The following is a 25,994-nucleotide window of genomic DNA, read 5'->3' as shown; positions in this document are numbered from 1 at the left end:
CTTCAATGCATTGTGCCATGAAATGTATTCTATGTCCACAGTGGCTTTACGGTCATTACTCTAGATCTGAGCAATGGGATGGTATCACACACGCTGTGCTAACTGCGACGCTAAAGCTAGTACGGGCAAAGTGATGCCATGTTCCTAAAAGTCAAGAAAACAAAAACTGTTCTGTTTTGAAGCTACAATAGTGGCTGCAGTTGCATGATGCATCCACTAGATGGAGTTACGCTAAAGGAAATACAATACAATACAATACAGCTTTATTTAGAAGTATATAGAGCTTTCACAACCGCTGCAACTATAACAAAGCGCTTTACAGAACCTTTAAAATACTAAGTCAGAGAAATCGGAATATTGATCCATACGTAAGGCACATCAGATTATAAGGCACACTTTTAGGTGCGCCTTATAATGCGGAAAATACAGTATTTATATAAACTCTCATCCACCTAGCATGGTGCAACATGACCATTTCTTATCTTTGTATTTATTTTATTTTTCCCTTCTTTATTTTTCTTTACTCTGTATTTGGTCATATTTATCTTGAATGATTGTCCTATTTGCATTGATAAGTGTTAAAAAAACAAAAACAAACAAAAAACAGGACTGAATAGAATGGTGCCCTTAGAACAAGTTATAAGCCTGTGTTGCTAAAATTTTCCTAAATGTTGCAAGTGTTGTTGTTTTTCACTTGAATTCTTTGCACGTCACTGTATTTTTTGAAAAGAAGTTTTACAAGCACATGTTTCGATTGGGACTTTTTCAGGCCATTGGACATTTGTGTTGCACGTAAAAATCGAAATAATAGCAATTTGTTCTTTGTAGTTTTTTAACGATATGTTTATGAGCAAATTTGTTTGATAAATAACTGAAAGAACGAAAAGTGGCCTGAGATGACTCCAACTTGCAAAACAAATCTGGAGAGTCCATCCAGTAGAACGTGATCGGGGCTTCAAGTCAAGTTCATCCTTTTGATTTGCATTTTATTTTAGCTGCAGCCTTAGGCTACAAACTAAGCAATTTCTTGACAGGTGCGGTTTCAGGAACATGTGGCTTTTGTCAGTTTCCATTTGACAACACTTTGTGGGAGTGATTGATTTGAGATTGGTTTCGTAAGATGTAAGGGGGGTCGGGAAGGGCAAAATTGAACTTCAGCTGGCGGCATGGTGGACTTTAGGGCAGTGATTCTTAACTTGTGGGCGAGGACCGTACACTGCGTTGCAGATCTGTCATGGGAGCATCGCAGACATGTTTGTTGAATTACAGGAGGTGCTCGCTAACACTACCGATACGAGTCATAATACTAACGACTTATAAGTACGCCGACTAAGTGTTAACACAGCTACAAAACTACAATATGTTCTGACCTAAATTGATATAACATTGCCACCGTAGGCATGGAACGCCGTCGTAAACCGAGGACCACCTGTGCAGTAAATCAATGTGGGCATCCCAGGTCGGACTTGACGTTTATCTCGAAAATAGCATGCGCAGAAATGTCGCTATTCGGCACGAAACGGTACATGTACTGGGCTGTATTCATATTTGATACGTATAGTTTGCAGATCTCTCCCTTGCTTGCGTTGGTTTTCCCCAAGTAAAGTCTTACTTTTAATAAGACTTTGAATTTCCATTGGTAGGAATGATTGTCTGTATGTGAATGGCAATTGGCCGGTTATCAGGCCAGGGTGTACCCCACCTCTCGCCCAAAATAAGATGGAGTAGGTGTGATGGAAAGTGCTGTTGAAGATGGATGAACGGATGACGTTCTATGGCATAAGACCTCACAAATGGGTCCGAGAAGAGAAACAATACTACCGACATTCCAGGGACAGTTGCACAACCTCTACATTGAGACCCGTTTGCCTTTTCTGGCTTAAAAAATGGCACTGGGATGTCAACAACTGACACCAAAACTGCACCATTTTTTTTTACTCATCTGCTTTCAGTTATAAACGTTGTTGGGCGCGAGGCCTTAGCCCACAAAATGTTGCTCATCTCCTTGGGATGAGTTAGTCTCATGAGTTTGTATGAGGGGCGGATGAGTATCGTGTTCTTGGATGGTAAGGGTGGGGAGCAGGCGCTTGACACTGAAATAAAAGATCACGACACTGATTTATATGGTTGGCTCCTTGGGTGTCACTTACGTCATGGAATGAACCATCAGACCCTTCCTACTGTATTTGTATACTGCAGTAACAGAATATGCTGCAATTAAGACTACTTCGCATGACTTCTTCACGTCACTTGGAGGACTCTTTACAGCTTCCTGTTTTTACCTTTGAACGAGAGCTTCATCCGTGGCGAAGACGAAGAGGAGGAGGAAGGCGCAGACGAACGCGTCACAGTGCTGGGAGAGGAAGCATGAGTGGCGGCCAGTCCCAAAAGGAACAGGGAGCTGCAGGTGACCATCGTGTCCACCATCATCATCATCATGGTCATCATTCTGGCATGCGGTTTCTTTTCAAGTCCGCAAGGAGATGTTGTCACTCGACTTCAGGTCAGATAGTCAATTGGAGTCCATCGGTTGAGTCTGAGTATCGGCTTATCGTGCCAGAGTTCCTGTGTTCTTTTGGACCTGCCGTCTTGACATGGAAGTGTTCTCCTGGCGGATCCCCAAACCAACAGGCCTCACCTTTCACCTCCAAGAAGGAATGAAAATGTCATACACGGGCCAAATCCAGATCTAAAAATAGAAAAAGGGAGGCAAGATTCAGAGATGGACAGCAACAGATTGTCTATTTTTATTGCACACATACACACACAGGCACACAAATATGCATGCGCTCTCACATACACACACACACACACATACACACACGCACACATTCAGAAGGTAGCGCAAAGTATCAGCGCAACTGGTTTCTTATATATGAAGTGAAAACGGAAAAAGAATGTTGGAAAGTAGCAGACAATTATCCCCATTTTGTTCTATTTTCTTCATATTTATGAACATTTTTTTCTTTTCGTAACACTCAAGACGATCTTCAGCAAAGAAGAACAAAACTGAACAGAACTAATCCAGTGTCACCATACTTTTCAAAATCAATTGCTGACATTTCCCGATTTTGATCATTTTTGCCAATTTGGCAAACCATTTTGTGTTAGTCATTCTTCGTTTGGTGAGGGTGGGTGTCAATTTTATGGCACGGATTTGCTTCCGTCATGTCAAGACTGAGTGCGCTACTAGCACCCCACATTTACCCCTTTCAGGGACATTGTGTACTACAGTGAACATCTTATCATGTTATCAGGTTACAGGGTGCATGAAAGGGTTAAAGCCAATGAAAGGTTAGCCATGATTGAAGTCGGCGGCGATCACTCCGACAGCGGTGCAGCCTCCCCTCTCTCAGATCTGCCATCCTTCGCTAATCTGCAAAATTATCACCATCGGGTGCTTCCGTGCATAGATACGCCATGCGCCACGCCGGATCTACACTGGATTTACGTTCCTCACGAAAACAGACCCCTTAATGTTGGTTTTATATTCTCTGATTGATTGGCTGTGTAATTGTTGTCTTTGTGTTTGTTGGTTTTTTTCTGTGTTTGGGATCAAACGTGGTCTCATTGACTGAATATGTCATTGTCATGTTATAAAGTTAAACAAGTAACTCTTCTGTTGACAAAAGTGAGCTGGGCCTCTGGCGAATCACACACACACACACACACAAAGTGGTCTGCTTGCCTCAATGACGTCTTTCAAGAGAACGAGTTGAATTTATCACATTACACCTCACAGATGTCACTCACCAATTTGAGACAATGTTGCTTTATACTGTCTTGTTCGATGTCGTTAATTATCCCCTCTGTACTTTAGCTACTTACAGCGAACATGATTTTCGCTTAAATGTAGCTATTTTCAATTGTCTGGGGATAGAGCTGCTTTAATACCTTCACTGTCACTGACGTGGCGATATTTGAAGAGTTAAGAGTAATTTGAGTAAAATGAAAATTTTACATGAATTAAATCTAAATTGCGGTATTTCCAACTGGGCGGCCCGGTAGTCCAGTGGTTAGCACGTCAGCTTCACAGTGCAGGGGTACCGGGTTCGATTCCAGCTCCGGCCTCCCTGTGTGGAGTTTGCATGTTCTCCCCGGGCCTGCGTGGGTTTTCTCCGGGTGCTCCGGTTTCCTCCCACATTCCAAAAACACGCATGTCAGGCTGATTGAGCAGTCGAAATTGTCCCTAGGTGTGAGTGTGGGCGTGGATGGTTGTTCGTCTCTGTGTGCCCTGCGATTGGCTGGCAACTGATTCAGGGTGTCCCCCGCCTACTGCCCGGAGATGGCTGGGATAGGCTCCAGCACCCCCCGCGACCCTAGTGAGGATCAAGCGGTTCGGAAAATGGATGGATGGATGGTATTTCCAACTGGCACAACTTTTTAGCCCAAATTGGAATGGGCAAACGTGGGGGGAAAAAAACAACCAATATTTGTTTTCCTTACAGCAGGACCCGTTTTGTGCATGTACAATGTAAATCATTGTCCAGATATGCAAACCGCTATCTCATAGCGCTGCCTTCGTTCATTTCCCAAATACAGGCATAGTGAATCTATTTTTCCAAATTGAAAGTCAATTCTTGAAGTTTCCAGGATTCTTCAGAATCGTACCAAAGATTGTTTTCTCCAAATTGCACACAAATCATTTTTAAATCGCAAAAACAACAAAGAAAAGGGTGATTGCTTTTCATTAGCTCTTATGCAATCTTTTGCATTGTCATTTTCAACCAAAAAGCACACATTCAACAAACATGAGTGATTCACTGTACCTACAATACTGTGCAAAATTGGTAACTCACTATTTTTGCAATTCTATACTGACCACAAACTGTATAGCTACTGCATAATGTCACCCAGCAGAGTGTGAGCATCCACTAAGTCCAAACTGTGAAAACAACAACCTCGTGTTGTCTTCATGTCCATCTCTTGGCTATCTTGCAGACTAGTTCCTGATTTACGCAGCATGGTGAACAGACGGTTTATGATTCTGCGGGATGCGGGCTTATTTTAATGCCATCCGCAACACAACAAAGGCAGAGGCCATTACTTTTTCCTTGCCCCGCACGCAACCACAGTTTTGTAGTTATTGTATACATTTTCTCTTTGACGCTGTCAAAATGACCGCGGTTGTGAAAAATGAAAAAAAAAAACAAAGCTGGCTTGAGACTTTTTCCACAGTGCTGTACCTATATACACAAAGTGTTTCAAAACTACATGTATTGTGGCTATGCACACTCACGTCTCGGCTGCTGGCGCACACTTTTTATGAATAATGAAGCTATTGAGGCACAGGGACAAGCAAGCTCTTATAAACTCACACAGCTGTCTAGTCTCTCCAACACAACAGGACAGGAACATAAAACTCCCATACCTAGCGGTATGTATATATGGACACACACACACAAACACACAAAATAGGAACACACACACACACACATGCACGCACTCACGCGTGAATGGACAAAGGTGCACATGCAAGCTTTTGAAACAGCACACATCTTGGCTTCCTGTGCCACATTGCACTGCTGTTGAGTTGAACAAAAGAAGTGTTGTCTTTTTCTTTTTTTTTGAACCCTTAAAATTTAGTCTGCTCAGTTTTCAAGTCACGATTGTGTAAAAAAAAAAAAGCCTTAAATTTTCATTGCCAACACGAAGTGATTATGGTGCCTGTGCAAAATGCATTCATAAAGCGTGAATTGTATTTTTCTGTGGTGACTTTGGTTTGTGTGTGTGTGTGTGTGTGTGTGTGTGTGTGTGTGTGTGTGTGTGTGTGTGTGTGTGTGTGCGCGCGCGCTTTTGTGCTCATGTGTGAGCACTTGGGGGTTTGTGTGGAGTTGTGTGGCGCAATGACACAACATACAGTGGGTATACTTTCACGTCATCGTCCCTTGGAGTCTGACTCTCTTGTCGACTGCTATTAAAAGAGCGACCAGTCTCATTGTGTGTCTGTGTGTACATGTGTGAGTCCACTCAAGACTCACGCACACACACGCAGGTTCTCACTCTGCACTTAGCTGTGCACACACACTCCCTGACAATTGCACAAACTCCCAGCTAGTTCCTTAATGCATCTTAATAAAAAAGAAAAAAAGCCATTGGGGCCGCTGACACTTTTATTCAGTTCGGCTCCAATAGACACAGCAGCAGCATGCCAAGAGGGAGTGGACTGAGAATAAAAAAGAAAGTGAGAAGGCCAGATTCCTGAGAGTAGGTGGGGGTCAAGGCGTCCCATCCCAAAAAAGAAAGAAAAAAAAAAGGCTAAATAGCAACGGCTAGACAAAGCACAGTCGGCCTTCCGGGTGTGATAAGCTTTTGAGAGCGAGGTTAGAGAGCAAACCGATGTAAAGCACAATATAATGAATGGCTATTAGCATTTAACCCGCAGCCCTCGATGAACACTACTTGTAAAGTTAGAGAACAGAAAAGAGAGACATGAGCTACAGTTGGAGGCTGAGAGGGTGTTTGCAGACGAGGATGTTTGATGGCAAAAAGCAAATGGCAGCTGCAAGTACCTGTATGAAAAGCGGGATACAAACATGCTAATTTCGAACATCTGAACTAATTTTATAAAGGTTAGACAATAGCACCAAGACAAACCCATAAGAGGTAGCAAGATGTCACAAGGCATCCAGACCGAGAGAATACGCCAAGTAGTAAAAGGGTTTCACATGTTCAAATGCTAATTTTCTTTCCTTGAACAATGATGTGGCTAATTTATGGATTGCTACAGGCTAGCATGATTCATGCCAATAACAAATTCTCCACCTTAGCCTTTGTTTTATGGCGTAGGCCTCACTCGGTTGTGCGTGTTTGTGAGATTCAACGGGGTGTCCTAATTCTCAGAGGGCTTGGTTTCACATCAGGGAGCGGCGACAACTCCGAGGTATAGCACGCGAGCTAACAAAGTGTGACATGATGTGACACCAAGCCCTCTTGAGAGACTTCACAAAAACATAAATGAAAATAAGTTCCGGAGATGTGCCTATCATCTCTGATGAGTGTGTCTCCGCTCAGAACGAAAATGGTTATGTGGAAAGACTTCCTTTGGAAAATACTTCTTACCCTCTGGGGAACTCATTTTTGTACAAAATATGACATAGTGTAAGACTTTTTATTTGCTCTTCACCTCGACCCATTTTGGGACAAATCCACTTGTAGGCCATCATGATTTCTGGTGGACAGCAAAAATAAGGCACTTGATTGTTTTTGGTTGGATAAGAGAAATTCTCATCACACTCTCTCTTTGTCTGAACACAAGATATGTTATCCTATCAATTTACTATGCTTCACTTTTTGAGCCTTGATTTTGCCATTGACACGATACACCAGTGATGCTGAAACACAGCTCTTCCCATACACGGACATTGAGAAAGAGAATTAACTTGTGAGATCATTTAAACTGGGCGGCCCGGTGGTCCAGTGGTTAGTGCGTCGGCTTCACAGTGCAGAGGTTCAATTCCAGCTCCGGCCTCCCTGTGTGGAGTTTGCATGTTCTCCCCGGGCCTGCGTGGATTTTCTCCGGGTGCTCCGGTTTCCTCCCACATTCCAAAAAACATGCGTGGCAGGCTGATTGGACGCTCTAAATTGTCCCTAGGTGTGAGTGTGGGCGTGAATGGTTGTTCGTCTCTGTGTGCGCTGCGATTGGCTGGCAACTGATTCAGGGTGTCCCCGCCTACTGCCCGAAGACGGCTGGGATAGGCTCCAGCACCCCCCGCGACCCTAGTGAGGATCAAGCGGTTCGGAAAATGGATGGATGGATGGATCATTTAAACTCTGTTTAAAAAGCCAGAGAAGATGATTTAACAAGTGATAAGCATTTCATTAAAGAGTCTTAGGGCTAGTTTTTCTTCGACAGCCGTATGTGTGCTTCGTGTAATAATTGGCAGATCTTTATTTTCGTGCTGGGTCAAGTCTAGTTTACCGTGTTTGGGAATTTGGCACACCGCAAAAGTAGATGAGACTTTCAACCAGGTACGAGTGATTCTAAATTGTGACGCAGGTGGTGTAACACGATTTGGCAGATTTGATCTAGGCGCAGGCGGACAGATTTTGCGCTCCGTGGATATGTGTGGTGGATGTCATCATATTTCACTCGCCACAGCATGCATCAAATTCTCTCAATCCTGTTAGAAATGACTTAATTGAACAAATTATTTTTCACATTATCTTTATTATATTTTGTTAAAACACCCCCCTTGACTGCAGAACAGCTGTGGGGAGGATGTCGGAGTAGAAAGATGTGCCTATTTCGCAGCAGTGACGTGTGATCATTCACTCATGGAGGTCTACTTGCAGTTCCTTATAAATCTAACTTGCTTGTTTCCATCTTCTGCATGGACTCCATGCAATGATTCACATTTTGCTTCCGCAATGCTGAAGACAAATGTTCCTCGACTGTGCTGAATACAAAGGAAATGAGAGGAGGACTTTGATTGATCAAGTCAGCTGTGTGCACTCCCTCAATGGTGCAAACTCCCTTTTCTAGCCTTGCCCATTGACGAAAATACCAGACAGAACGAAAACTCCACAGTTGAATTGTACTTTGTGTTAGACTTCCACCATTCATTATTGAAGGTATCCATCCATCCATCCATTTTCTAATCCGCTTATCCTTGGAAGGGTTGCGGGCTTGCTGTCGGCTATCGCAGCCGTCTTTGGGCAGTAGGCTGGGGACACCCTGAACTGGATGCCAGCCAATCGCAGGGCACACAGAGACGAACAATCATCCGTGCTCACACTCACACCCAGGTACAATTTTGAGTGTTCAATCAGCCTGCCATGCATGTCTTTGGAATGTGGGAGGAAACCGGAGTACCCGAAAACCCAATGCAAGCACGAGGAAAACATGCAAACTCCACCAAGGAAGGCTGGAATCGGAATGGAACCCTGCACCTCTGCGGTTAGTTTCACTTTATCAAAACAATCGTCTCTCATCAGAGCAAAGTTGCTCTTCCGCATCGTAATTCCATGTCAAGTATGGAATTCAATGAGCTCAGGACACTGCCGATGCTCTTGAAAATGCAATGTAACCAAACATGTTTCCACTGGTCGTTAAGCTACACTCTCTCACTTGGCGTTGAATATGACAATCGTGACATCCCGCCTGTTTCAGCCCTGCAGTCTATCAGCATGCGCGATTGGAGGGACGAACAGAGAGAGGGCGCGGGAGTTGAGACAAAAGGTAACCGAGAGAAAAGGGCCAATTGTTTCACTTTATGGGAGAAAACGAGTTTCCCAGCCTGCAACGCAGCATGTCTTGTAGCCTCCTTGTGTGGAATGAAAAGACAAAGAGGGATTTTTTTTTTAACACAGAGTCACTAACTGGATTCATAAGGAAACATGATCAACACTAGAAAGAAATGCTCATATGATCGTCTCATGATTATTATTATGATTGTTCACATGAAATTATTATTTATATTGTGATTAGCATGAAAAGGGGAAACACAAGTTACTTTGTATTACAATACACCCCCCTGTTTTCCCAAAAGCTCACTCACAAATGCAAAAAAAGAAAATAAAATAAAACAACACTAAAATCGTTATAGAAAGTGGATGGATGGAAGGAAGTACAGGTATTGTCAAAGTCACCTGCTTGTAGGCCCTGTGGCCACTAGAGGGTGTACAAGAGCACCTTCAGTCCAGTTTAGAGTCAAGGCTCACTACTGTACTTCAGTCGTGTCTTTGGGAGGGTGCTCCAAAATCTTGTCATATTGGGAGGTCTGATTGAATAGCAAATGAAAGAATAAGCTACAAATCGAAATCAAGGCTAAGATATGCTGACCGACTCGAGGGAGGAGGAACGCGAAAAAAAAAACAACAACAAAAGAACAGATGGAAAACCGCTTTGGGACAAGCACAGTTATCACAGCTTCCTTTGTTTTACTTTGGAAAGACAGATGAAAGTCAAGATTTGTGATTAGTGTCAATAGTTTTGTTTTTATTTCAACCAAACCTTTGACTTGATCTGACAAATGCAAGCGGCTGATTTGTAATCTGGGAAAGTTTCCATCGAGTATTGTGGTCCAGATGGCTCTTTACCAGCAAGCAGCAGAACGCGCTAATGTTCTCCTCTGCGGCTCTTTCAAGAACCACTGGGCTTGCTGCCTCTGAACGTCTCACTTTCTCATCTTTCTCCCGGCTTCAATCCTCTCAAGACTTGTAGTCACTTAGTATACGGCTGTTGAGCCATTCGTTTTGTTGTGGGTCTCCTGACAAAAGGCACGAAGGCCAAGTTGCATTACGTAATTGAGCAAATCATTTTTCCCAAGCAGATGTGACTGTCCTATGACTGCATAACCTTTTGATTCGGTTCACGACTGGAAGAAAATCATGACTTTGGTCAATTTGTGCCCCACTGGCATTTGGTTTATCTTCCTCTATTCCACATTTCAAAGGAGCACATTTATCTTTCTTTTTTTTTGCGTAGTCATTGCATGTGAAGAACTTCTGACACTTTTCATCATAATCCAATTTATCATATGACTCATGAGTCCATGATTTTTTAAATTCTTTTTCTTCGCAGGACATTTCGGACACTTGCGTGCGTCCAACTTGATCTGAACGGCAAGGTCCATCAAGACATCCGGTGCTGAAGGGAGCAAGCCCATCAAACAATTTTGGGATGAACTAAAACAGATATGGAGCAAAAGCAGCAAACCTTCTCTCAGGTACCCAACATCAGTAACCTTTGCCGTCATGTCAAAACAAATCCTACAGACACGCCAACATCTTGTATGTACAAAGTCTTGCCAGAAGAAGCTTGGAAGCTGTTATAACTGCAGCGGCTAGTGGCGGTGATTGGGGGTTACTTAAAATAGTTGGAATAAATCATAATTGATGTAACTGCCAGAATGATGGAGTGTTGCTAGTGAAAGTGCGATCTAAATAAAGATGTAATGTAGAAATAAACAAGCGTAGGACCACCGTGTCTGTCAATTTAAGTTCAGAAGCAGCATTGAACTCAGCACAGCTTCCGACTGGAACCAATCCAAACAAAATCTGAAAACAAGATCCCTTAATTGCCCTTTCCCCCTAGCTACTGTAAATACACTGCAGAGGACCTTCCGTTCTCCTGCCTTCGAGTCAGGATAAACTCACCTGTCCATTGGCTTCTGGAAACCAAACACCAAAAGGGTCCAGTACTTCCCAAGATTGGGGTCAGTGTCCACCTGAGCCTGGCAAATCCATAGTGAAAAACATCTCACAAAATATTTGCCTCTTCTATTTTCCACACCGTGCACCTTGTCCACGAAAAGGAAATTTCCAAAGGAATCAAACTATTCCACTTTATATACCCAACTTGGTCACACCACAAAGTGGTTCGATGCCGGCAATTCCTTTTAATAATAATAATTTTTAAAAATCCAATGATTTGTTGAAAGAAAAGAATTCTGTGAACGTTACCTGTAAGGTTAAAAAAAAAAAAAAAGACATTGTCTCAGAAAAGCTTCCAAAATACAAGCACAGGTACTCCCCGATCCTACAGTCACTTTCACTGATGAGCAGCGGCACTCCAACTCCACTTCGAAAAAACACACAAAAGTCTTCTTAACGTGCACATGTGAGAGGGTCACGCGCACACGCACGCACACGGGAGCTGAGCGGCGCTCAAGTGCTCAGAGGGAGAGCAGGCAGGAATAATGGATTTAATTCAAGAGGGGAGAGGAAGGGAGGGATGGAGCGTTAGAGGGAGGAGGGAAAGGTGGGATGAAAGAGGAAGGGGAGTGGAAAGGGGCAGCGGCATGTGCGTGTGCAAGTGTGAGCGTGTGTGTGTGTGTGTGTCTGTGTGTGTGTGTGTGTGTGTGTGCGTGCCACGCGCATGTGTGTCCCCGCATGTTCGTGTACATCTGTGCGTGCTACTGTATGTTTGCATTGTAACCAGCTGTCACATTTGTTCATTCTTAAATCATTGCTTGGCAAAGTTTGAATGAATGTCTGTCTATATGCTGTACCAAAGTGACGGAACCTTAAAATAACAGCTTGAAAATCATGGTTGAACGCTAAAATGTCTTGTGATGAGGAGAAGCCATGACGTTTCTTTACTTTTTTGTCTTAGCGCTAGCATTGAAGCTAATGTTACTGATTACAAAAAAAAAATGTTGAGAATTGTTTTCTACTTGAAATGAATGAATGTTGTAATGTACTGTGTGTATTTTACAATCTAATCACATAGCTGTATATCATCATCATCATTATCACCTACAGTGGTACACTGACGAATGTGTTTGATTCATTGTATGTACTGTGAGGCGGACATGCTAACCAGTCGATCACCGTGCCGCTCCTCATGAACATTATTATCCATCCATCCACTTTCTAATTCGTTTATCCTTACGAGGTATGCGGGCGTGCTATCGCAGCTGGTTTTGGGCAGTGGGCGGGGTACACCCTGAACTGGTTGCCAGCCAATCATAGAGAACATATTGACGAACAATTATTTACGCTCACAATCACACCATTGGACAAGTTAGAGTGTTCCGTGAACCTGCCACAAATGTTTTTAGAATGAAAATGAAAGAAACCCCACTCAGGAAGGCCAGAGCCAGAAACGAACTCTGCACCGTGAGGTGAAGTGCGAACCAGTCATCCACCGTGCCGCCCAGCATTATTATTATTTAGGATTATTCTATGCAGCGTATGTCTGCCAACTAGTGATGAATATAATATGGTGATATTTCCAGTTTACATACTGTTAGAGTATATCTAAAATGATATAATGTAATATAGTTCCAACGTAACCGGAAAATGTACTTTGTTCGTTTTTATTTTATTTTGTCAATGAAAATATTTTTTTCAATTCTAGTTTTAGCCCTTTCACCCGTTTTTGTGAACAAAATTGACCCACACGGAAAGATTAAGTTCAGTCATAAACTCATGCAGTGTGACCATGCTCCAAATTAAACTGTCTTGTGATATACTGGTGGGAACTAATTGTTTGCAATGTGTTTTATACAACACAACAACTATTAAAAAATCTTGCAACTCTTCTCCGATGAACCTCTCTGTATGTCAAATCAGAACATATGAACCCCACTGGAAACATTAATGAAGCGAGTCACGCCACTCGTGAGGATCGAGCACTTCAATGACTCACCACAATGATGATTTTTGTTATTTGTTTTTTTGTTTGTTTCCTGAGAGAAGCTGATTCCTATTACAGAAGCAGAGAGGCTGGAGACCAAAGTCTTTATGAGGATCACGGCCTGTAAAGACATTAAAAAGGCTTTATGATGGACAGGTCAGCAGGGGTGTGGAGAGGCAAATAAAAATAAAATGTGCCCGCGTGCGTGCGTGCGTGCGCGCACGCACACACACACACACACACACACACACACTGTGCGGACAATGCACACACACACAGTGGCGAGCCCCCACTCCCTAATGTGAGACCCATGACCTCTCATTGGGCGTCACACCCCCGCCTGGTGGGCGTTTGTTTTGTGCGTTTGTTCAAGGGTTGCCGGGTGAAGTTTCGCACCTGCCAATGGAATGAAGACGAAAGTTGTGATGTAACGCATTGCCGGTGGAAGTGGGCATTCTTCGACTACAATGTCACTGCACCAAAATGTGTCTTTTTTTTCCCCATCCATTGGAAATGTTGGGGTGAGAAACTCTACCAGTTGAACAATTCACAGAGTAATGTGACATTGCAATCACTGGTCATACCGTAGAGCAGGGGTCCCCAACCACCGGGCCGCGGACTGGTACCGGTGCGGGGGGGACTTTGGTGCCGGGCAGCACAGAAAGAATGAATAACTTGGATTCCTTCCGTTTTATTCATTTCGTATTCTGTTTTATTTTGAAAAATCACCGGATTCTCTGTTATATCAGTGTACAGCATGTTACTCTTGATGCAGGTGACCGCGCTTCTCTGTCACGTGATAGGAAATAAAACCCAGCAGCTTGCAAAATGAATGAAAAACGTCGTTGTAAGTTTCTTTGGGAAGGGGAAAAGGCCCAGCCAGGAGACAGAAGAGGAGCCTACGACTTTCAAGAAAGAGAAGGCTACATTTAATAGACCGCATCAGGAGTCCTATTTCAAATACGGCTTTATCTCAATAGGATATTCACACGCACCAAGCCTACTCCGCATAATAAGCGGCGATGGTGAGTCGTATTTTTCATGCACTTTTTATTTGCGGCGTATCCTATTTTGAAGGCACGTTTAAAAGTTACATTAGCGACCAGAGAATGTAGCAGCCAGATAGGACGTTCCTCGTGTCATGATTCGTGTTTATTATTATATGCCGAAAATACCATACTTTTCATGCAGGTCATATCATATTGTTGTATCTATCCGGCCTTAAAAGGCATGAAACCTGTCCGTGGGGCAAAAAAGGTTTGGGACCTCTGCCGTAGAGCCCTAATATGCATTTTGCCTTGAACATGTTATCTAAAAATCTTCCGATTAGCAGACGTTCATGCTAACTTTGCATGTGTTTAGTCGGAAAAGGGCTGTTAAGAAAACAAGAAAAAGTAATGGAAGTCATATTGAAAATAGTAAGACTCCCATGTCTCCTTGCTCGTTCTGAGGTCCCAAGTTAAGTTTCAAAAAATCTTGACACAAATCACTCAAACATGATTCTTTCCACGACTTAATATAAAGTGGTTAATTTAATTCTACACTTGTGCGACAGGTGAAGTAAAATGTTTTGATGTCTTAATAATTGTCTTGAGGTCATTTGATCCTGACAGTTTGACCCAGAAACATATGAACCTATGAGAAAAATGGAGACAAAACCTGAACAAATGGGCAGTTGACCAGCGGCAGCTATGTGGCAGTGATATTGGGCCGATGAAATCGGCCTACCAACAACTGGCCTCAAAAGGACAACTAAGGTCTGTTGATCTAAGTTGCTTTCGGCTCATGTTAAATCTCAATGAATGTTGACTTTTGTAGCATCACTGTTCTAAGATTACTTTGAATATTAAGTCAAAAGCAGACAGCCAGAGAATGTTTCTTTTATGTAGCTCACCGTTTGTAAGTAGTTTTCACCCTGCCCTATTTTTCCATATTAAAAAAAAATATGAGCACGTGAATGATTGAAGATTTGATATCTGTGCATGTAATGAGTGTTTCGGCATCGCTAAGAAATCCAATACAGGAATTTTTAACTGTCATTCCACACTGTTTATCAGCAGCAAAAAACAGCAAGAATGGACCCCCTGACGATTCTCGCTGCATGGCAATGAGTCACCAAAATGAACATGCGGTTGATTAGTTTTGACAGCCTGATGACAGAAATCACTCGTTCCCACCTGACGCGTATTTCGTGCGTAGGATGATGTCATCCCTCATATGATACAAATGCCAATTAGCCCCCCCCCCCCCTTCCACACGGCAAGGTAGCTTATCAGGTAACAAGCTATCAACACCAGCATGTGTCACTGCTTCCTATCTGAAAATCTTTCCCCGAGCCTCACTTCTACAACGTCCTGTTTGTGTCGATCTTTATCCAAGGTGCCCTTCTCAAAATACTCCGGTGATTAGAAATAGAATGACTTGACTTGAGGGACAAGTCCAGTCTGACTGCTCTTTCAAGTTCTCATGCCTCCATTTTTCTACAGTCACATTCACGAAGTTGAAGCAGAACTCAAACCGCATGCCCCAAAGTCAGGCAAAGAGACGATCCATTTGATTACTGGGATGGCGCAACAAATAAATAGTGGCGTGAGAAATGTGTTTGTGCGTCTCCAGCTGTTGTTTCAGCGCTTGTCATCATTTGGGCTCGTTGGTGATCTGGAGCCTCGCCCAGCTGACTTTGGGCGAATACACCCTTGGCCGGTCGCCAGTCAATCACAAATCACGTGGACTGTGGGAGGAAGCCGCACAAACGCACACAAGCACGAGGATGTCATGTTCTGTGCTTTTGTTGACTTGGTTTTGATTCAATTTTGATGTGTTCATGTTTTCTCTGGATCCCTTTTCATGTATTGTCTTACTCGGTTTTTGTTTCCAACTGTTGTCATCAGCACCGTCCCCTGCGTCAAACAATCAGCTTCCTCCAGACACTCGCGTTTTCTCCAGGTGTACCTTGTTCTGCCATCAGTTTGGTTTACTGTATTTTACGGACTATAAGTCGCAGTTTTTTTGTAGTTTGGCTTGGGGTGCGACTTATACTCTGGAGCAACACATTATTATATCATTTCACATGTTATTTTCACATTAAACCGCAAGAGGCCGCTCTAGACCTGTGTTGATAAAACCACGATGAGTCTGATGTAAGCGACGTAGAAGAGGAAGCGCTGCATCTTCTACCTCCGGAGTTGGTGGAGTTGCTTTAAAGTGACACAAAGGATGAAGAGTCCATTGGATTTAGTGATTTGGAGTGACATTGATGGTTTGGTGAACTTGTTGGCATGTTCTTTATGCTATAGTTATCTGAATAACTCTTACTATGTTACTTGAACATACCAATTTGTCGTTTATGCGTCATGTAACATTAGCATATTGTACACTTATTCTGCGTGTTGTTTTCTATTTTATTATTTTTAAATTGCCTTTCAAGATGACATGTCTGTTCTTGGGGTTGGATTTTATCAGATAAATTTCCCCCCAAAATGTGACTTATACTCTAGTGCGACTTATGTATGGGTTTTTTTGTTCTTTATTATGCATTTTATGACTGGTGCGACTTATAGTCCGGAAAATACGGTAATTCCCTGGTTGATTTCATGCGTAAAGCTAATCCACTCCTGTTTGTTTGTTTTTGTTGTGGTTTATTGTGTTACTTTAAAACCATGTTGTTGTTTTTTTTTGACTTTGTTCATTTAATATTTCGATACTTCCCAGCCTCCACTATCATCCACGCCAATCCGGTGTTTGTGACAGAGCAACTGCCACGAAGTTCATAGTCATGCGCACATTGTGTCCATCGATAGTAGTGTAGGTTTCGGACATTAAAAAAACAAACCACTGAAGAAAAATAGATTCCAATATTGTTGGCCACGTAAGACTGTTGGCCTCTTAAGCAAGTACTGACTGCGTTTTGTGACTATGTAAGGCGTGTACCATCCGACACCAACCGCAACTGTGGATTACATCAGTCCTACAACTATACAATTGCTTATTTCACAGCACAGCAAATGTTCCATAGGAGCTTTAGACTCAAACATTTTTGTAAGGATATTATTATAATCGTCTCAACAGCTATGGTAATACTGACCCTGGTGCAGCGGCACACTGAGGTTTGTGCTCAAGTTTTCCTTTCCTGTACTTGGAAACACAGGCTAAAAATAAACAGTTTAAAGGTATACAGCTGTGGTGGAGGCTGATCTTGTACATTTAGATGCTGACAATTACAAGTCTGTTGCAGTACCTTGAAAGACCTGTGAGGGGCAGCATGGTGCCCCCCCCTACTAAATGAATGAGTCACAATGCCCCCCGCAGCCTCTGATGTGTAGCCTTTTCATGCCAAATAGGTTTTTATTGGTCTGTTTCTGAAATCTATTTATTAAGGTCACGAATGGTGTGACGAAGAGAAATAATTCAAACAAAATCAAAGTAAGACAAAATGTGTTGATCATTTACATACGCGCTCCAAACGCATCAGATGGTGATGACAAGTGAGTGAGTGATTTTCAAACTTGGCCTAACATTTAACTTTTCCATGGCGATGCGCAAGAGTTTATTCTCGCCACAGAGAACCATCTTTTCAGACCACAGGGACACAATGATCCATGAAATAAAAGGCACGGTTGTTTTAGCTGGACTTTGAGAGAGACTTCACCCAAAAACGCACAACTGCGTGAAAGGACAGAGTAGTTTAGAAGAGTGCCCAAACTCACTCTCTACAACTTCTTGAGATTTGAGCTTACTTTGCCTGCCGTGGGCACGGCGGATGACTAGTTAGCACGTCGGCCTCACAGTGCAAAGGTGCAGGGTTCGATTCCGGCTCCGGCCTTCCTGTGTGGAGTTTGGATGTTCTCTCCGTGCCTGTGTGGGTTTTCTTTGGGTACTCCGGTTTCCTCCCACATTCCAAAAACATGCATGGCAGGCTTATTGAACACTCCAAATTGTCCCTACATGAGACTGTGAGCGCAAATGGTTGTTCGTCGATGTGTGACCTGCGATTGGCTGGCAACCGGTTCAGGGTGCCCCCTGCCTACTGCTCAATGGCAGCTAGGATCGGCTCCAGCACCCCCGCAACCCTCTTGTTTCTGTGTGTCTATGTGTGTGTGAGTGAGAGTACTGAGCTTTGCAGAATTTGATCCTAAGCTAGGGTAAATTCTCATATTTGGCCCGATCGTGTGTCTGTGCGTACTTAAGCCATTGCCATGACAGAAAGGAGGTTTTAATTAACATTCTAACATTATTTATGGTCCTATGAGTGTAAAAAGAAGTTAGCAAAATGTACTTTTGGCACAACATTAAAAATGGATTTGTATCCGTACATGTACAGCAGACCAACTTGCTCTCAATGTAATTGGGAACTCTTTCCAAAGTTCAAATTCTGGGTTGTGTTTACTGCTTGTAGCAGCCTAACAGGCTCATTTCAAGTAGTCTTCTAAATATGCTCAAAATCGGCCAGTGCTTTTCTTTATGCACAAAATCCAACTAGATTGTTGTTGCAGCAGTCCCAAGGAGGAAATGCGCTATTGCGTCAGGGGGTCCGCCTTTGTCTTGAACCTGAGCCTGCAAGCTCCTCACAACTTTCTGTGGTGTGTGTTGGCAGGTAGTCCATGACATGATCCCCTGACCCCCTGACACCACAGGGATTATTGGGGCCCCTGTAGAGAAGAGCAGCAAAGGCAAAAAGGAGCCAGAGTTTCACAGGTAGAAAGAGAGAAAAGGAGGGTCTACTTTTCTAGGGAAAACTTGAGGGCACAGGAACCTGTAATCCTCCCTCTTGGGTCTTTCATGTGATTCCAACCAAATGAAAGGAGGGAGTTGACAGGTGGGGGGCAATGTGGAGTGCAAAGGGTGCAGGCTTGGTGAGGAGAAGCGGTTGACTCTGGTGCCAGGAGGCTCAGAGATGGGACGAACACCTCCACAGGCATGCATCACATTTAGTTTACTTTGTCGGTATCTCGCTTTTCTGTAAGTATATATATTTTTTTTACCTGAGTCTGGGTTTGTGGGATCCCACTTCCTACTGCTCTGTGTTCGGACTATATCACATACAAAGCAAACATCCAGCGACATGATACTCCTTGAACTGTCCTTGCATCCAACACCAACCTCTGTCTGTTCACTCATAAAGACGAAGGCAAACGTCTAAGTAAAATAAATAGCTCCCTGTTCCTTTACATACAGACGTAAGAATTGTAGTATCAATCTTTCTCGTAATATTTCTGTTATCAACTGCAGCGGTTTTGCTTTGTTTTCTACCCATTCAAAATCTCTTACTTGGATACATTATTCGCGGTTGCTTTCTTTTTCAGGACATTCCAAAATGTTGTTGGGGCTATGGCTAACATTTGTGTGATAGACTCTGATTTGGATTTTCCACCTTTTAACTCATGAACAACGTTGTGGTTTTCATGTTGGTTCCACTTTCGGTCTTCACAGGCCAAACTGAAATCTGAAATTGAACGCAGTGATTCAGAATTATTTATTGTGTGAATTTTCAATGTGATAGGAGGGCATACTTCAGTTACAAAGCACACCTGCCAGTCACGTGTTCCAATACTTTTGCTGAAAATGGGTGGAGTCAAACAAGTTAGTATCCCGTAATATCAGATCCTGATGTAAATTCCTGAAAATGAAATGTATATTTTCGCATGTCCAGCGTTGAACTTTAGTCTGCAAACAAAAATAAAGGCCTTACGGTTGCGAGAATTTTCGAGGAGAATCTTCCTCTGATTTGGACACCGGTGGAGTCACCTGTCTTTTAAGGAGCAGCTACGACAGCATGCGTGTGCTGACTTAACAAGAAGGAATCAGATCAAAATAAATGATTGTATTTCTGAACAAAGAAAAAATATTGAGGAAACCTCCCGCATGTGCTGCAAAGCAGGTTTTGGAGGTCACAAAATGGATTAGAACACCTCGCATGGCCACAGCTTTGCCTCTTTCATGCACACAAACACACACACGCACACACATACAAAGCACTATTTCGCAGTGGAATGCACATTTCTGCACTAGTTCCCACCACTATTAATTCTAGTTGGCTGAACACTGGCCTATAAAGGTGTCTCTGTATGGACTGCAAAACTTAAAATTAAATAAACCAAAGCCTCATTTTGCCATTTCCAAACCAGCTTGACTTTTGCATTTCCAATTTCATTCAGACTTGAGAAATAATATGCCAGCACATCCTGACTCCAAAGCAGCCCTGTCATTCTCCGCTTTGATTTAAATCAAACCAAAGCCTTTGGTGAACTGCTGCTGCTCGTGCTGCTGATGCGAGAACCCAGAAAAGATCACGGTTGTTAATGTCCGGATGACAAAAAACAGGGAAATCACCTACTAAAAAGATGAAGGTATTAAAACTTGAACATGAACACGGACATTTACTAGCTAAAGGCGTGACCAGTACATGCATCATTGCTTGCCCTCCATGCATGTATAAAACGATATCCAAAATCTTATATATATATATATATATATATGACGTGTGACGCTATGGGGTATTACTTACAAAACAAATAGTCTGTATTTACGCTACGAAAAACAGCTATACAAAGTATTCACCACTCAAACTGTCGAACCAACAAATCCATTACCGTACTTATCAAATTAAAAGAAAATTCAATGACTTAGTTGGATTCAAAACGGCACAAATAATGCACAAAGCACACAATAGCCAACTGTGAGACAGTTTCCTCAAGCTGGGCGAAATCAGAGAGGGTTATCGTTTAAGGGGTACAAGTGTCTTTAAAAAAAATCTGACTATTGATAGAATAAAAATAATCTACCCATCACGCTCATGCGTAGACTTATTTGAATATATGTAAAGAAGAGTGTTGTTTTTGTTTTTATTTGGGATATATACTGGTACAGATTTAGAAACAACCTATTTGTGTATCAACATGATCTCATGATTTTTAATAATTTACAGTGAACAAGTGGTAGGACTAGATCCATTTTTTTCTACTTTTTCCCACTCATTTTGAGCATATAAACTGTACTGTATTGCCAACTTTTCTTTGATTTTGTTTTTTCACGTTTTTCATGTGTGTGTTTATATCAACGAATCAACATGATTATTTTTGAGGTGAGGGAGGTCCTCTATGTTCCTTCTTGCAAGTGTTCATCAAACACACAATTTGAAACCCAAAACGCTTCAGCAGAGTGCAGTATGCACGAGTAGGCGGAAAAGCTTTCATATTTTACCATCCACATGAATTTCATTGCGACACAGACACACGCACGCACAAGCAGATGATTCCCCGGCATGGTGAGCGAGGAAAGTCTGCGGGATACTGTACGAGCTGAGCGAATCCCCACCATTCAATGACTAAAAAGCCTGGGGTGAAGAGGAGGATGGAAAAATTGGAGAGGAACACGATACATTGTTCACAATAGCAGAAAATGAAAGACCACCGTGCAAAAGCAACCCCAAAAAAAACGTTGCGTATGCACACATGCACTGATTTTATTTTTTATGGAACCCTTTCATGCACCGATAATGCTAACCTGTAACCTGATAACATGATAAGCTGACCACTGTAGTAACGGTTGTCCCCGATGAATGATACACCAAATATGATGAGAAGAATATGACTAGTGTGTGCTTAAGTGCACTGTGTACCCAAGTTGACCAACATATCACACCACAAACATATCAAGGGCTCTGCAGACATTTGTGAGCTTCCTCCACCAAAACCAGATGTCAGTCCAAGTAACAAGACCGAATTGAAAGAGCCAGCATGCGGCCGTTGTGTATTTACACCGTCTGGAAAACAATGCAGTTTCAAAGCCATCTTGACTGCGGTGAATAACTTGTGAGAAACGTTAGCCAAACAACATAACCTCTTGCTCCTCTATATGTGTCTGGCAACAGCGCCACATTCAGGTCGCTTCCACGGTGATGACCCAAGACATCAGGATTTGAGATCGTAAATAATGAACGGTTAACATTTACGATCTTGAGATCTGACGGCTTTCAAGCAGATAAGGAAGAAAAAAAAAACACGCCCCCACACCGTGGGATAATCGCTTATCATAAGCTCTCAATGACATCCGAGGATTGGGCCTTTGCGGAATTTAACCCCGGAACTTGATAACATGATAAGATGTCCACTGTAATAACTGCTGTCCCTGAAAGGGTTAATTGTACGTGAGGGGAAAAATGTTGACGATTGTTGGCGTGTGCATACTGCGTAATGTTGGCAATGTTTTTCATTCTTGACCTTTCAGATCACTCTCTCACAGGAATAATCGGGATCATCGGCAATCTAAAATGTCAAAAAGCTTTCGAGAGAACAATACTAGCTCAGGTTGTGAACTTTATTTATTTGAGACACAGTGCCTGGTCCAAAAAAAAAAAAAAAGGACACATAAACACACCGCCACATACACAAAGAAATCGGATGATTTGAGGTTACCACGGAAACGTGGCAACGCGCCTTGTTATCACAGAGGCAACATCTGTGATTACCATACAGCAGCGTCCAAACACAGTCAGCATGTGCACACACACACACACACACAAATCAAAGCTGGAAGCTGAACAAAAACACGGCGCAAAGTACCGTTTGATCAGATGTCACAGGATTACGGAAGCTTCTGGATAGCAGTGTTCCGCTCTCTCAGACATTAGCTCATATATTTGACATTCATTATCACTCAATGGAAAAATAAAAATAAAAATGATTTTACATTTCTGTTTGTGACTTTGCAGAAATAGTATTATTTTCTTGTTTTGGACAATTCAAACGTCTTTTGAAATTAAATACAAGGAGTAAGGCAGACACATTTTTCAGGCATCTGTCTACAATTCTGAAGTGGAATTTGGTTTAAAGCCACTGTGGTCAATACATTGGTATTTTATTTCAAGAAATTTTCCTGATTGGATGATCAAAAATATTCACTCAGAATTTTTATTGAATTGTTTCATTTCTTCTACACAGTCGAACCTGTGCTCGGCTGTTCAGTTCTGAAAAGATTTACCCCGTTGGAAATGTTTCTGCTGCAATCCGTTAGGGCAGCGAACTAGCGGGTGATCACGACTTTGAGTTGTTGATTTCACAATCACATAATTTACAACTTAAAAAAAAAAATCAATACCTCGTCATTTGATTTAGCCTGGAAATGAATGTTCCGTACGAATACGATGAACAATGATGTTAGCGCTAACGCTATCACAAACATGTGAAGCTCCGTGTCTTCAATTGTCAAACCACAATTCATGGAACTATCGCGATGTTTATGTCAAGAGTATAACTTTCTGGTTTATTTGATTTCGGATGGTGAATTGGGTCAAAGCAGTTTAGCCCGCATACTGTACATGATGAAATAATTTTCTCCACCACAGCCTCTGTTCCCTGGCTTCCTCCATCCATCCGCCTTGAGGTTCCAGGTTGTCGGCCAAGTGGAACAGGATTAGAACGCTCTCAGTATTAGACCGTCCTGGCCAAACAAACTGTCATTTCCCTCTGTTTTGGCTTGCCTCTTCAAACCTACCCAGCCATCCTCCCCCCCCCCCCCCCTCTCCCGGAGTCCACGTGTCAAGGAAGGGGAAAAAAAACAACTTAGCGGCACGAGGAGACAACCAAAGACTGGTAGATAGATTTACTGAAGGTTGACTAAAGGTTCCATATCACAAATGTATTCCGCATTAATTGAGACTCAAATGTATAATAGGTTCATTAAAAACTGGAACACGTTAACAACAACACATCTACTAGGTTCATCGAAGACTCAAAATTGTTTTTTACAACAGCACATACAGTACTGTGGGCTGCATTGTCTTCACCGTTTAACCCTTTCGGGGACAACGGTAACTACAGTGGACAGTTTATTGCATAATCAGGTTACAGGGGGCATGAAAGGGTTAAGAACATGTGTGGCAGGTTCCTTAAAGATCCTAAATATGAATATTCATAAGCACACACGTATTCTCAATGCATATATTTAGTCAGTGTTTAGGAAAACGCGTGTGCGAGGTTCATCAAACGGAAAATAATCTTCAATGTGAAGAAAAGCGAGTCCCTTCGGTCCACTGAAGCCGAAACTGCATTGAGTGTTTATGAAGAGATGTAGAATGGTATTAATGATAACCAAAACTCAACCGACCTGTATTTAAAGAGCACTTTAATGGCATCGATGCGCGCTTCTTACTCTGAAATGGATTGCGTGCTGTTCAACGGACTTAAGCTTGCAGGCTTGCTAGCCATTCTGTTTTGCTCAAATAATGCAAGACAGCCCAACCGAACATTTTATACATTCTTGTGAGAAAATCCCTTCCACAAACCCGAGTTTTTGGGTTCCCAATCTGTGCCTGGGATACTGTATGAATGTTTCCAGTCAACGCTACGTTATTAGAATTGCTTCCCCAACGGCAAACAGCATCTTTGCATGTGAGCAGAGCAATATTTTGGCATCCAGATGGCAAATAATCAAGTCAAGACGGCGATGAGGATATCGTAAGCACCATCGGGGCACACGTCTGCCTCAACACACAAAGAGCACAAACTCGATGAGCGTTCACCACGCGTTCTCATAAGCTTATAATGAAGATTCACAGCGCTGATATTGCAACTTCATCTTCAAACGCATGCAACTTGAGAGCCACTGTTATTTATTATCGACGGCTCCTATAATGCTTTGCGAAATGCAAACAGAAGCCTGGCGTGAGAGAGCATGTGCTGTAGAACGGCTTCCAGGAGAAATACAGCAACCCTCTTTGATTTGGCTCTCACTTTGTCAGCACTGTTGTGTCAATGTGTAATGCAGAATGCATTGAATCCAGAATGTCGAAAGAAAAAAAAAAAGCCCCTGTGCTCGGTGTATGGTTTTTTTTTTCTTGGTGACATTAATTGTAGACATTTATGCTGTTAAACCGTTGAAGTGGCATAACAACTATTATATGACATGTTAATATGATATGATTAGTAGCACATTTTTTATTTTCGCATTTTCTGGGATCTACTTTATCGTCTGTAACGTGAGCCACACTCAAGTTTGAACTTGAACAGATTATTATTCTGGCATCCAAAGAGTGGAAATAATGAAGTCAACACCCCTAGTCTTCAACCGGCAGTAGTGTGCGGTGATGTTTCCTTTTAAATTACAATCTTAACGTTCTCCTCACGCTTCCCAGAGTGTGAGTAATTCATCAGGCAATACGTTGTCAGACACCACATGGCGTGATATCACTACCGCTGTGCTGATGTACGTCCAATCGATGGTTTGTTGTCCTTCCCATTGTTTAAATGAAACCACCAGACTGTTAACGCACAACATACCACAGGCCGCTTTCTCAGCGTGGCCTCTTCAACACGGCAAAGCACCACATTTGTGTTACAAATGGAGTGTGAAGACAAAATCAAAAGATTCAAACAAAACACGTAACTTAAAATAACTTGCATTCTACTTTTTTTTTTTTGGCCCCAGTTTTCCAAATATTATGTCTTTGGTCTTGTAGCTGCTTACTTTCAGCAATTCAGCTACACCGAGACAAAACAAAAGTATTGGGACAATATGATCATGACACAAGTGTACAAAAAACCCACACCACTGATTATGACAGTTTAACTTGCAGTGAATTGGGGTTTACATGTGTATTTCTTTCATACATCTGTTGATCATTAGCAGGATTCTATGCAACATCGGCTTTGTACTGTGCGGATATTTCTTCTTCCTTCCGTTAATTTTTATCCTCTCTCCAATTCTTGGGATTTTCACATACTCCCAGTTGTTTTCAGCAGCTTTTTATTCGCATGCGAGTGAAGCGTGTGTGTCTGAGCGGTGCGTGCAAGCGGGATGCAGGAGCTCACGTGTACAAGTGCGAATGCAGTATTGCTTGCAAACCAGCAAGTCCTGCAAGGCTGTTTTGGAAAGACTATTGAAGGGATGGCGGTTGGCCATAGTATGTGAAAGA

General features: G+C 42.4%; 1 protein-coding gene across 1 annotated transcript in view; it reads right to left on the bottom strand.

The window, feature by feature from the left end:
* Positions 1 to 25,994, bottom strand: part of sema3b (sema domain, immunoglobulin domain (Ig), short basic domain, secreted, (semaphorin) 3B) — a 65,275-nt gene that overhangs the window by 16,869 nt on the left and 22,412 nt on the right. Inside the window, exon 2 of the mRNA XM_086105815.1 lies at positions 2,283 to 2,689. Within this exon, the coding sequence (XP_085961941.1) occupies positions 2,283 to 2,448 (166 nt within the window). The 5' untranslated portion in view covers positions 2,449 to 2,689. The remainder of the gene's footprint in view (positions 1 to 2,282; positions 2,690 to 25,994) is intronic.

Source organism: Hippocampus guttulatus, chromosome 1 (assembly GCF_054856545.1).
Source record: "Hippocampus guttulatus isolate MCC_2025c chromosome 1, RoL_Hgut_1.0, whole genome shotgun sequence".
Classification (NCBI taxonomy): Eukaryota; Metazoa; Chordata; class Actinopteri; order Syngnathiformes; family Syngnathidae; genus Hippocampus; species Hippocampus guttulatus.
This window is presented reverse-complemented; position numbering and strand designations above follow the sequence as displayed.